Source organism: Saccopteryx leptura, chromosome 5 (genome assembly GCF_036850995.1).
Source record: "Saccopteryx leptura isolate mSacLep1 chromosome 5, mSacLep1_pri_phased_curated, whole genome shotgun sequence".
In the NCBI taxonomy this organism is placed as follows: Eukaryota; Metazoa; Chordata; class Mammalia; order Chiroptera; family Emballonuridae; genus Saccopteryx; species Saccopteryx leptura.
The window spans coordinates 92,709,511-92,723,008 of record NC_089507.1 but is presented as its reverse complement, the minus strand read 5'-3'; the positions used below and the strand labels follow the sequence as shown (position 1 = coordinate 92,723,008).

General features: G+C 38.9%; 1 protein-coding gene across 4 annotated transcripts in view; it reads right to left on the bottom strand.

Moving 5' to 3' along the window:
- SEC24B (SEC24 homolog B, COPII coat complex component) overlaps positions 1 to 13,498 on the bottom strand; it is a 100,406-nt gene that overhangs the window by 66,349 nt on the left and 20,559 nt on the right. For all 4 annotated transcript variants that reach the window (XM_066384798.1, XM_066384799.1, XM_066384800.1 and 1 more), the window contains exon 2: positions 11,875 to 12,621. In XM_066384798.1, coding sequence (XP_066240895.1) covers positions 11,875 to 12,621 — 747 coding nt within the window. The remainder of the gene's footprint in view (positions 1 to 11,874; positions 12,622 to 13,498) is intronic.

Here is a 13,498-nt window from a genome sequence, read left to right as displayed (position 1 = left end):
GTTAGGTCCACAGGGCCACCCTTAGCCCTGAAGAACAGAGGTGCTCTGTGTCTGGACCCCTGGTCTATTGAGATGTGGAGAGGAATGTCCGGAGACCTGAGATCAACATTACTAAAGCCTTAAAGCCCAAATGACACGCCCACTCATTATCATGACTGCAGCCCTGGTTCCATTATCAGGACAGCAACATTCCAGCAGAGGTCAGCCCAGAAATTTCACAAAGCTAACACTGTAATCCAGTGCCACCTACTGGAAAAAAAAACCCCAAAATCTCTCAGAACAGAAACTTATTTCCGTTTTTTTCTTTTAAATTTTATTTTTTAATTTTTTTTTGTGGGTACTTTGCTTTTGATTATTGGTTTTAGTTCTTTGTCTTTTTGTGGTTTTTCACTTTTAATTTTTATTATTTTTTAAATGTTTCTGTTTTATACTATTTAAAAATATTTATTTTTTATAGTTGCTTTTGTTTATTTACAGTACCACTATCAAATGCCATAAAGGCAAAAAGTAAACAAATATCATGGCAACACAAGAAAGAGAAGTTAATAAAGAATGTGAAAAATCCCCAGAAAGCAATCTCAATCACATGGAAACCTTGGAGTTAAATGATAGAGAATTCAAAATTGAATTTCTGAAAATATTTAATGAGATGTGAAAAAACATCGATAGGCAATTTAATGAGCGCAAAAAACAAATTAATAAACAAAAAGAGTACTTCCCTAAGGAGACTGAAACTTTAAAAAGAGAGATGAAGAACTAACTCAATATGTGAACTGAAAAATGACCTAGCAAGTTTAGCTAACAGAACAGGCCAGATAGAGGAGAGAATCAGTGACATTGAAGACAGGAAACTAGAGATGCTTCAGAGAGAAGAGAGAGATTCACGAATTTAAAAATGAGAGAGCTCTATGAGAACAGTCTGACTCCATCAGAAAGAGCAATATAAAAATAATGGATAAATCAGAGGAAGAAGAGAGGGAGAAGGAAATGGAGAGCCTATTCAAACAAATAACTGAGAACTTCTCAAGCCTATGGAAAGAGATCACTGAATCTAAGAAGCAAACAAAATACTGAGTTACTCAACCCAAACAGACTTTCTCGAAGGCACACTATAATAACAGTCAAAAATCAACAACAGCCTGACCACGCAGTGCCGCAATGGACAGAGCATCAGACTGGGAGGACCCATATTCCAAACCCCGAGGTCGCTGGCTTGAGCACGGGCTCATCTGGTTTGAGCAAGGCTCACCAGTTTGAGCCCAAGGTCGCTGGCTTGAGCAAGGGGTCACTCGGTCTGCTGTAGCCCCCCAGACAAGGCACATATGAGAAAGGTGCCACAACGAAGAACTGATGCTTCTCATCCCTCTTCCTTCCCGTCTGTCTGTCCCTATCTGTCCCTCTCTTTGACTCTGTCTCTGCCAAGAAAAAAAAAATTAACTGCTGTTGGAGAAACTGGGCTGATACATGCCAAAAAATAAAACTGAACCACTTATTAAAAAAAAAAAAAATCAACAACAAAGGAAGAATCCTCAAGGCAGTTAGAGAAAAGAAGAACATAGCATATTAAAAAAAAAAAAGAAAAGGCCCATTAGAGTCTGACCAGGCAGTGGTGCAGTGGATAGAGTGTAAGACTGGAATGCAGAGGACCTAGTTCGAAACCCCAAGGTTGCCAGCTTGAGTGCAGGCTCACCTGCTTGAGCGCAGGATCATTGACATGACCCCATGGTTGCTGACTTGAGCCCACAGGTTGCTAGCTTGAAGCTCCGGGTTGCTGGCTTGAGTACAAGATTACTGGCTTGAGCAAGGGGTCACTTGCTCTGCTGTAGCCCCCCGGGCAAGGCACATATGAGAAAGCAATCAATGAACAACTAAGGTTCCACAGTGAAGAACTAATGCTTCCCATCTCTCTCCCTTCCTGTCTGTCTGTCCCTATCTATTCCTCACGCTGCCTCCGTCACAGGAAAAAAAAGGTCCATTAGGTTATCATCAGACGTCTCAACAGAAACACTACAAGCCAGAAGAGTAGACCCAAACATTCCAAGTACTGAAAGAGACGAATTACCAACCAAGAATATTATAATCATCAAAGTTATCTTAAAAATATGAAAGAGATACAAGAACTTTTCCAGAGATACAGAAGCTGAGGGAATATATGACCAGAAAACCCCCACTGCAGAAGATACTCAAGGGGGTTACTTTACCAGATACAAACAAAACAAAACAAAACTACAAGTAAAAGCTCCAAAAAAAAAAAAAAAACCAATGTTACAAAATAAATAATGACAATAAAACTATAAACTGTATAAAACACTATAAACTATAACAACAAAAACATAAACGGGGAGAGGATAAAAATCTTAAGTAGCAAAAGAGGATGGAGTGCAGAAGCATTCATAAGACACAGGACTCTTATTAGTATGAAATTTTTCTCTCAATAACCTAATAGTAATCACTCATGAAAAACCCACACTGAAACATATAGCTTAAAAAAGGAGGAAACAGGGGAAAGAAGTATGGAATAACATCAAACAAAAACAACTCACAGAAACACAAAAGAGAAGAACTAAATGAGGCATGGAGCTACAAGAAAACAAAACGTATGATTACAGGAAACCATCAAGCATCAAAATCATCCTAAATGAAAATGGACTGAACTCATCAATATAGAGGCACAGAGTAGCAGATAGGATCAAAAGGCAAGACCCAATAGTATGCTACCTTCAGAGAACACATCTAAGCTGTAGGGATAAAATTAGTGAAAGGTTGGAAAACGAATCTTCAAAGCAAATATATGCTGTCTGTGAGAGACCCACCTCAGAACAAACGACACAGATAGACTGAAAGGGAAGGGATGGAAAAAACTATCTCACATAAATGGAAATGAAAAAAAAAAAAAAAAGCTTAGGTAGCAATACTTATATCTGCCAAAATAGCCTTTAAAACAAAGGGATAAGAAGGTCACTCAAGGGAGCAATCTAATAGTAAGATATAACAATTGTAAATAGTTATGAACATAATATAGGAGCACCTAAATATATAAAGCTGATTTTGATAGACATAAAGGCAATACAAAAAGATCAACAGCAATACAATAGTAGGAGATTTTAATATTCCACTGACATCAATGGATAGATCCTCCAGACAGAAAATTAACAAAGAAACATCAGCTTTAAATGACACAGTAGATCAACTGGATTTATTTGGTATCTTCAGAACATTTCACCCTGAAGCAGCAGACTATGCATTCTTTTCAGGTGCTCATGGTCCTTTTTCTAGGGTATACCACATGATAAGACACAAAACAAGTTTAAATAAATTTAAGAAGATTGAAATCATATCAAGCATATTATATACCACAATAGCATAAAACAAGAAATCAACTACAATAGAAAAACTAAAAAACATTCAAACACTTGGAGGCTAAATAGCATGTTATTAAATAACAAATGGGTTAACATTGTAAGGTCAAGGAAGAAATAAAAAATTTCCTTGAAACAAATGAAAATGAACATACAACATGCCAAAATCTATGGAATACAGCAAAAGCAATTCTGAGAGGGAAGTTCATATCATTATGGTCATACCTTAAGATGCAATAAAAAGCTCACATAAGCCTGACCAGGCGGTGGCGCAGTGGATAGAGCGTTGGACTGGGATGCAGAGGACCCAGGTTCGAGACCCCAAGGTTGCCAGCTTGAGCACAGGCTCATCTGGTTTGAGCAAAATCCCACTAGCTTGAACCCAAGGTCGCTTGCTCCAGAAAGGGTCTGCTGAAGGCCCACGGTTAAGGCACATATGAGAAAGCAATCAATGAACAACTAAGGTGTTGCAACGCACAACGAAAAACTAATGATTGATGCTTCTCATCTCTCTCCATTCCTGTCTGTCTGTCCCTGTCTATCCCTCTCTCTGACTCACTCTCTGTCTCTGTAAAAAATAAAAATAAATTAAAAAAAAAAGCTCACATAAACAATCTAACCCTGCACCTAAAAGAACTAGAAAAAGAAAAGAGCTCAGAGAAAGTAGAAGGAAGGAAATAATAAAGATCAGAGTGGAAATGAATAACACAGAAGTTAAAAGAGCAATACAAAAGATCAATGAAATCAACAGCTGGTTCTTTGAAAAGCTAAACAAAATTGACCAACTTTTAACAATACTCATCACGAAAAAAGAGAGAGGACTCAAATAAAATTAGAACTGAAAGCTGGAGAAGTAACAACTGACATCACAGAAATACAAAGGATTGTAAGATTGTACTATGAAGATCTATATGCCAAAAAATTGGGCAAACTAGGTGAAATGGATAAATTCCTAGAAACACACAATCTTCCAACACTGAATCTGGAAGAATCAGAAAACCAGAGCAGACTGATTAAAACAAATGAAAATGAAACAGTTATCAAAAAACTCCCAGCAAACAAAAGTCCTGGACCAGACAGCGTCACAGGCAAATTTTACCAAAGAAGAACTATTCTTTTAAGGGTATTCCAAAAAATTTAAGAGGAGGGAAGACTTCCAAGCTCATTTTATGAGACAAGCACTATAATAATTCCAAAATCAGGTAAAGACATTACAAAGAAAGAAAACTATACGCCAATATCCCTGATGAACATAAGATGCTAAAATTCTCAAAAAAATATTAGTAAACCTGATCCAGCAATACATTAAAAGCATCATATATCTTGCTCAAGTGGGACTTATTCCGGGGAGGCAAGGCTGGTACAATATTCACAAATCAATAAATGTGATTCATCACATAAAATGAAGAATAAAAATCACATGATCATGTCAATGGATGAAGAAAGAGATTTGATAAAATATAGAGCCCATAGAGCATTGGCCTGGAGTGCAGGAGTCCCAGGGTCGATTCCCGGCCAGGGCACACAGGAGAGGCGCCCATCTGCTTCTCCACCCCTCCTCCTCTCCTTCCTCTCTGTCTCTCTCTTCGCCTCCCGCAGCCAAGGCTCCATTGGAGCAAAGTTGGCCCGTGCTGAGGACGGCTCTGTGGCCTCTGCCTCAGGTGCTAGAATGGCTTTGGTTGCAACTCCCAGATGGGCAAAACATCACCCCCCGGTGGGCGTGCCGGGTAGATCCCGGTCGGGCGCATGTGGGAGTCTGTCTGACTGCCTCCCCGTTTCCAACTTCAGAAAAACACAAAAATAAAAAATAAAAAAAATATATAGAGCTCATTTATGATCAAAACTCTCAGCAATGCCTGACCAGGTGGTGGCGCAGTGGATAGAGCGTTGGACTGGGATGCGGAAGGACCCAGGTTCGAGACCCCAGGGTTGCCAGCTTGAGCGCAGGCTCATCTGGCTTGAGCAAAAAAAAAAAAAAAGCTCACTAGCATGGACCCAAGGTTAATGGCTCGAGCGGGGGGGGGGGGGGGTGTTACTCAGTCTGCTGAAGGCCCATGGTCATGGCACATATGAGAAAGCAATCAATTAACAACTACGGTGTCGCATGAAAAACTGATGATTGATGCTTCTCATCTCTCTCTGTTCCTGTCTGTCTGTCCCTATCTATCCCTCTATCTGACTCTCTCTCTGTCCCTGTAAAAAAATTTAAAAAATAAAATAAAATAAAAAACTCTCAGCAAAATGGGAATACAGGGAACATACCTCAACATAAGAAAGATCATATATGATAAACTGGCAGCCAACATCATACTCAATGGCCAAAAACTAAAAGCAATCCCCTTAAAATCAGGAACAAGACAGAGATGTCCCTTTCACCATGCTTATTTAATATAGTTCTGGAATTCCTAGCCACAGCAATCAGACAAGAATAAGAAATAAAAGGCATTCAAATTGGAAAAGAAGAAGTAAAACTGCCATTATTTGCTGATGACATGATACTGCATATAGAAAACCCTAAAGTCTCAGTTAAAAAACTGCTAGACCTGATAAATGAATGTGGAAAGGTGGCAGGATATAAAATTAATATTCAGGAATCAGTGGCATTTTTATATACCAACAATAATCTGTCAGAAATAGAAATTAAGGAAATAATTCCCTTCAATATTGCAACAACAAAAAATAGGTACCTAGGAATAAATATAACCAAGAAGGTTAAAAGACTTGGAAAATTGTTAAGACATTAGAAAAAGAAATCAAGGAAGATACAAAGTGGAAGCATATACCATTTTCATGGATAGGAAGAAATAACATCATTAAAATGTCTATATTACCCAAAGCAATCTAAAGAGTCAATGCAATTCCTATTCAAATACCAATGGCATACTTCACAGATCTAAAATAAATATTCCAAAAATTTATATGGAACCAAAAAAAACCCCATGAATTGCCTCAGCAATCTTGAAAATGAAGAACAAAGTGGGAAGTATTACACTTCTGATATCATTATACTACAAGACCATTTTTTTGGTCTTTTTTTTTTTTTTAATTCAGTAAGGGGAGTGGGGTGGTGGAGAAAAACAGACTCCCGCAAGTGCCACGGCCAGGATCCACCTGGCAAGTCCAGTAGGGGGTGATGTTCTGCCCATCTAGGGTGCTACTCCGTTGCTCAGCAACCGAGCTCTTCTTAGTGCCTGAGGCAGAGGCCATGGAGCCATCCTCAGTGCCCGGGACCAACTTGCTCCAACTGAGCCCATGGCTGCAGGAAAGGAAGAGAGAGAGAGAGAGAGAGAGAGAGAGAGAGAGAGAGAGAAGGGGGAGGGGTAAAGAAGCAGGTGGAGATGGTCACTTCTGTGCGTCCTGACTGGGAATCAAACCCAGGACATCCACACACAGGGCTGACGCTCTACCACTGAGCAACCAGCCATGGTTGGTTTTTTTTATTACGTTTTATTTTTCAGGCATTATACTAGATTTTTTACTATATATCATCTCATTTAATTTACAATAGTCTTTTTATTTATTTTTTAAAAGATTTTATTTATTCATTTTAGGGGGGAGAGAGAGAGAGAGAGAGAGAGAGAAGGGAGGAAGGAACAGGAAGCATCAACTCCCATATGTGTCTTGACCAGGCAAGCCGGGGGTTTCAAACCAGAAACCTCAGTGTTCCAGGTCAACGCTTTATTCACTTTGCCATCACAGGTCAGGCCTACAAGGTCACTGTAATCAAAATAGCTTGGTATTGGCATAAGAACAGGCATACAGATCAATGGAACAGGACAGAGAACCCAGAAATAAACCCACACCTTTACAGTGAATTGATATTTGACAAAGGGGGCAAAGCATATAATGGGGTAAAGACAGTCTCTTTAATAAATGGTGTTGGAAAAACTGGACTGGTACATGCAAAAAGTAAAACTAGATCACCAACTCCTACCATTCACAAAAACAAACACAAAATGAATAAAAGATTTAAATATGAGTCATGAAACCATAAAAATCTTGGAAGAAAACATAGGCAGTAAATTTTCTGAAGCTCTCATTGCAGTATTTTTGCCAATATATCTCCAAGGGCAAGTGAAATAAAGGACAAAATAAACAAATGGGACTAAATCAAAATAAAAATTTTGCATAGCAAATGACACCATTAATGAAATAAAAAGATAATCCACAAAATGGGAGAACACATTCACCAATATGTCTGATAAAGGGTAATAACCAGAATGTATAAAGAACTTCCAAAACTCAACACCAGGAAGGAAAATAATCCAATTAAAAATTGGCAGAAGACCTGAATATACATTTCACCAAAGAGGACATACAGATGGCCAACATAACACATGAAAAAAGGCTCAATGTCACTAATAATCAGAAATGCAAATTAAACCCACAATGAGATCACCTCACACCTGTCAGAATGCCTATCATCAATAAATCAAAAACAAGTGTTGGTGAGGATGTGGAGAAAAGGGAACCCTTGTGAAATGTTGGTCAGAGTGCAAATCGGTTCAACCACAATGTAAAATAGTTTGGAGGTTCCTTATACAATTATAAACAGAACTACCTTATGATCCACCAATTCTACTTCTGGGCATTTATCCGAAGAAATCCAAAACCCTATTTAGAAAAGATATATGCACCCCTATGTTCACTGCAGGATTATTTACCATAACCAAGATATGGAAGTAAACTAAGTGCCCATCAATAGAAGACTGGATACAGAAAATGTGGCATACATATATATATATGTATACTCATAAAAAAGAATGAAATCTTATCATTTCCAACAATATGGATGGGCCTAGAGGCTATAATGCTAAGTGAAATAACTCAGAGAAAGACAAATACCACATGATTTCACTTATATGTGGAATCTATAAAACAAAACAAATGAACAAACAAAACAGAATAGACACAGATATGGAGAACAAACTAATAGTTGCCAGATGGGAGAGTGGTTTGGGGGCTAGATGAAAAAGGTAAAGGAATTAAGAACTATAAATTGATAGTTACAAAACAGTCATAAGGATGTAAGTACACCATAGAGAATATAGTTGATATTGTAATGTATAGTGCCAGGTGGGAATTAAACTTATGGGGGTGGGGGATGAGTGATTTTGTAAACTATATAATGTTTAACTACTATGCTGTACACTTAAAACTAATATAAAATAATACTGAATGCCACCTGTAATTGAAAAAATAAGTAAAATATAAATACCAAAAAATAAAAATTATGTGCTTTTTAAAACAAAGGGTAATAAAAACTTTTAAGAAAATAAATTAATCTAGTTTCAGTACTCATCTTGCTGTCAAACACGGGTTCCTTTATATCCCAAAGTCATACACTCAACCAACTTTACCTAAAGCTAAAAAAGAGCTACTGAACCTTGAGAGATTGAAGTATACTGACGATTTAAAAAATTTTAAATGGCCTAATGAAATGACGCCTTTTAAACACTAGCCACAATTGTTCCCTAAGTTAACAACCAAACATAGCACCAAAAACATGCATACCTGGGACACATTTTTATTTTTTTTTTTAAAGATTTTATTGATTTTCCAGAGAGAAGAGGGTGGGGGGATGAGAAGTTGCTTCACTGTAGCTGTTCACTGGTTGCTTATCCTATGTGTCTTGACCGGGGAAGCCCAGGGTTTCAAACCAGTGACCTCAGCATTCCAGGTCGGCCCTCTATCCACTGCACTACCACAGGCCAGGCTGGGATATATTTTAATAAAATAACCGAAGCTCTAGTGCTAAATTATATTAAAATTATATTTTTCTAAAATAAAGAGGCCAATGAGATCACATTTACATTTATCTACAAAAATTACATTTTTAGTCTATGTTTCTGAATATAAATTTAGCAAATGCCTAAAAAACAATGGCTTTTTAAAATTATAATCACTTAACTCAGGTTTATGCTTTTGGATCTTCAACTCTTTAAAAATTGCTTAAGAAGCTTTACTATACCCGAAAATGAAACTAATATATTCAAGTAATTTAAAAAAATGCAATTATTGTGGGTTTGATCCCAGGTCAGAGCACATACAAGAATCAACCAATGATGGATAAGCAGAGCAACAAATCAATGTTTCTCTCTGTGTGTCTCTCCCTTCCTCTCTCACTGAAATCAATGAATAAAAATTAAAAGGAAATAAATACAAGTAATTTAACAAAGTAAAGGTTAAAAAAACCACAATACAAATTAACTCCTAAAATTATATTATGGCTTTCCCATACTGAGATTTAAAAAATGAAAATATAGCCCATCTCTCTGCCTAAAGAACCAGTTATTACAGGTACTCAAACAGAAAGTAATTTTGTAATTATTCCCACTTGTTATTCAATATTTCATCCATGATAACTTCTTTCCAATTAAGTATTCTGTTCTTTAGCCAAGTGGCTTCAAATTTCCCTGATCCAACATGTTAGTATAAATTGGTTCCATCTAGGGCCCCATTCCCATCTCAAAAGTAAGACAGGAATTACCTGTATTTCTTCTTTCTTTGGTCACAAAAGTCATAAAATCCTTAAGTCAGAGGGACCTCAGGATAAGCTGATTGGTAAAAGGGCTGCTGAAAGAAGAGAGAAAGAAAAAAAGAAGTTCTAGGGGACAGAAAGCCCTGGTTCTGAGAAGGGCAGACTGAAAGTCAGAAGAAACTGAACTCCATCCAGAACAAGCTCTGTTTCTAACAATCATGACCACAAGTAACCCACCTTGGATAGCTTTCCGCATTTGTAACATAAAAGGAAAGGACTACAGTAGAACTTGGATCTGTTACTAGGCATCCCTTGAGATCAAGTCAGAGATACAGATTCCTGAGACTTACCATGGAGATTATGGTCTAGCTCAGTAAGGTCGGGGCTGAAGATCACAACCTGTGCAAGGGATTCTGGTGCACAGCCAGGTCTGGGAACAATGACAATGTTTTACATTGACTATGCAAGACTCAATTGATGCTTTTAACTCTGACTTGATGTCTACAGGTACAGAAGCTATCTTAGTCATCTACAAACAAATATCCTCAGAATGGCGAAGCAGAAAGACAGAAGAGTCACTGAAGAGATCTCTCTATACTGGATTTCCCTAGACTGCTTGTTATGTAAGAAAAATAACACCTTTGTTTAAACCATTATTAGTTGTTTGATGCTGAAAAGTTTCCAAATGACACAGCAATAAAAGAATAGATGATCTCAAATGTACAATTCAGAGCTAATATTCTAAAGTTCTGATTTTAAATTGTCTACTTACCTAGGAAAGAATAGTTTTCTACAATACAACAGCCCTGACATATGGCTATCCAGACTTTGATGTACAATCTGAAGAGATCATTCAGAAAACCACAGCTTTACCAATTCCCATTCTTCCCATACATTTTCATTCAGTTCAAGAGCATATTCTGTAAAATTCAAATTCACAACCTGAATTAAATGGCCCTGGCTGGCTGGCTCAACATTAGAGCATCAGCCCAGCGTGTGGAAGTCCCAGGTTCAATTCCTGGTTAGGGTACACAGAAGTGACCGTCTGTTTCTTCACACCTCCTCCATCTCTCTCTCTCTCTCTCTCTCTCTCTCTCTCTCTCTCTTCTCCTCCCAGCCATGGCTCGAGTGGTTCGAGCAAAAGTTGGTCCCGGGCACTGAGAATGGCTTCATGGCCTTGAGGCACTGAGAGAGCTTTGTTGCTATCTCAGAGCTGGCCCTGCCTGGCAGAGGATCGCCTGGTAGGGGCTTGCCGGGTAGATCCCAGTCAGGGCGCATGTGGAAGTATGCCTCCCCACCTCTCACTTCATTAAAAAAATGAGTATCTCCTATGAAAACCCCACATTAAAGATACTACATGCTTACATTCATAATTTTTAAACAAATAAATTTAATCACATCTTGGTTTAGGAAGGTCACAAAGACTAACTACACAGATATTCTTCATGCTTCTATCCTCCTCTTCCCCATCCTTTATCCTAAGTTACCAATTTGGAAATAAAAATATCAGCTTTAATGTGTAGGAAACAGACCTTCTGTGAAAGTCTCTAGCAGAAGCTAAGAGAGAAACCAGTGTTGCGTATTGCAGGCCATCATCTCTTCTATAGTAAGTTGAGCTTTGCTGGGATAGTAACTGTCCCAAAGTCAAACTAGTGTGAAAAAAAAAAAAGGTAGCAGCTAACAAAGCATATCCTCAAATGGACCCTTCCATTAGTCCTATAACTAACTCACAATAAAGACTACTGCAGAAGCATAAAGCATAAAAGTAAATATTGACTGAGATGCCAATTGTGGCAAGAACACAAAGCCAATGGGTCAGTGGTTAACTGTGACTAGATTAAGGAGAAGGGTCCAGGGAGATGCTGCAGAATACCATCAGAAATAAAGCAAATTAATTATATAAATGAGCTGATTTCCATTTTTTTTTTTTTTTTTAACTAGGCAATATCATCTTTAACTTTCATGCAAATAAAAGCCTGACTGGAGATGCACTGATTTTCAGCAATGCTTTAGTGAACTTTTCATTCAACCTACCAGTATTTGTTGGGTTGTTGTTGGCTGTAGTCAGGGAGCTAGCGTGGTTTCGGATGAGATTGTCTTCAGTTGATGGAAGGCCTGAAGCTGACCATGAGAGAGTACTATATCCTGAAAGACTCTGCTGCTGGTGGTATTGTTGTGATGGTGGAGGTGGAAGTGGTGATGGACGGCTGAGAGCAGTATCTTGACCAAAAAATGAATTATCTCTATTTGGCCTGACAGTTGAAGCATTCTGTGAGGTAAAGATTTGTTGCCCATATGGATCACCAGCAGGCAGAGAGGGATATGAAACACTAGGATACGCAGCATTAGAAACAGTTGACACAGCATAGTGACCACAAGTAGAGGGAAATCCCTGAGAAACAGAAGAGTTGGCAGAGTACATGGCTGGACTATTGTAGTGATTCACAAAAGAGGAGTAGGGCTGGGAGGCACTCGTATGCACATGAGATGCTGATGATGTGGCACCTTGGAAATATTCTGGAGCGGAACCCACAATGTTAGGGGCAGGAGGACCTCTGCCGTATATTTGCTGTGCTCCTGGTTGTTGGTTTGTTGTTTTAGGAGTCACCAAATTTTGTGTTGGTACTGTATAGAGACCAGAGTAGTAACTGTCACACTGGCCATCCAATGGCAATGAGGTCATTTTCCCAGGTCCTTGAGAGTAATGTCCTGAGGGAACACTACAGTTTTGAGGATACAATCCATACCCAGATGAAACCTGCATTTGATTCTGTGCTGGACCTGAAAAAGAAAAGCAAATATTTACAGGGATGAGTTAGGAGACAACTAATTTTTTTATTTTTTAATATATTTTAAGACTTGATTCATTTTGCCTGACCAAGCGGTGGCTCAGTGGATAGAGCGTTGGACTGGGATGCCGAGGACCCAGGTTCGAGACCCCGAGGTCGCCAGCTGGAGCGCGGGCTCACTTGGTTTGAGCAAAAGCTCACCAGCTTGGACCCAAGGTCGCTGGCTCGAGCAAGGGGTTACTCGGTCTGCTGAAGGTCCGCGGTCAAGGCACATATGAGAAGGCAATCAATAAATAACTAAGGTGTTAAAATGTGCAAAGAAAAACTAATGATTGATGCTTCTCATCTCTCCATTCCTGTCTGTCTGTCCCTATCTATCCCTCTCTTTGTCTCTGTAAAAGAAAAAAAAAAAAGACTTTATTCATTTTAGACAGAAGAAAGAGAGAGAGAAGGGGGGAGGAGCAGGAAGCATCAACTCCCATATGTGCCTTGACCAGGCAAGCCCAGGATTTCGAACCAGCAACCTCAGTGTTACAGGAAGATGCTTTATCCACTGTGCCATCACAGGTCAGGCCTTTATTTTATTAATGTATTTTTAAATACTTTATTCATTTTAGAGACAAAGACAGAGAGAGGGACAGATAGGAAGGAAGGGAGAGAGATGAGAAGCCTATCAGTTTTTCGTTGTAGCACCTTCGTTGTTCATTGATTGTGTTCTCATATGTGCCTTGATGGGGGGAGCGGGGGGGGCCTACAGCAGAGCAAGTGACCCCTTGCTCAAGCTAGTGACCTTGGACTCAAGTCAGCAACCTTGGACTTCAAGCGAGCGACCTTTGGGCTCAAGCCAGTGACTCCACACTCAAGCTGGT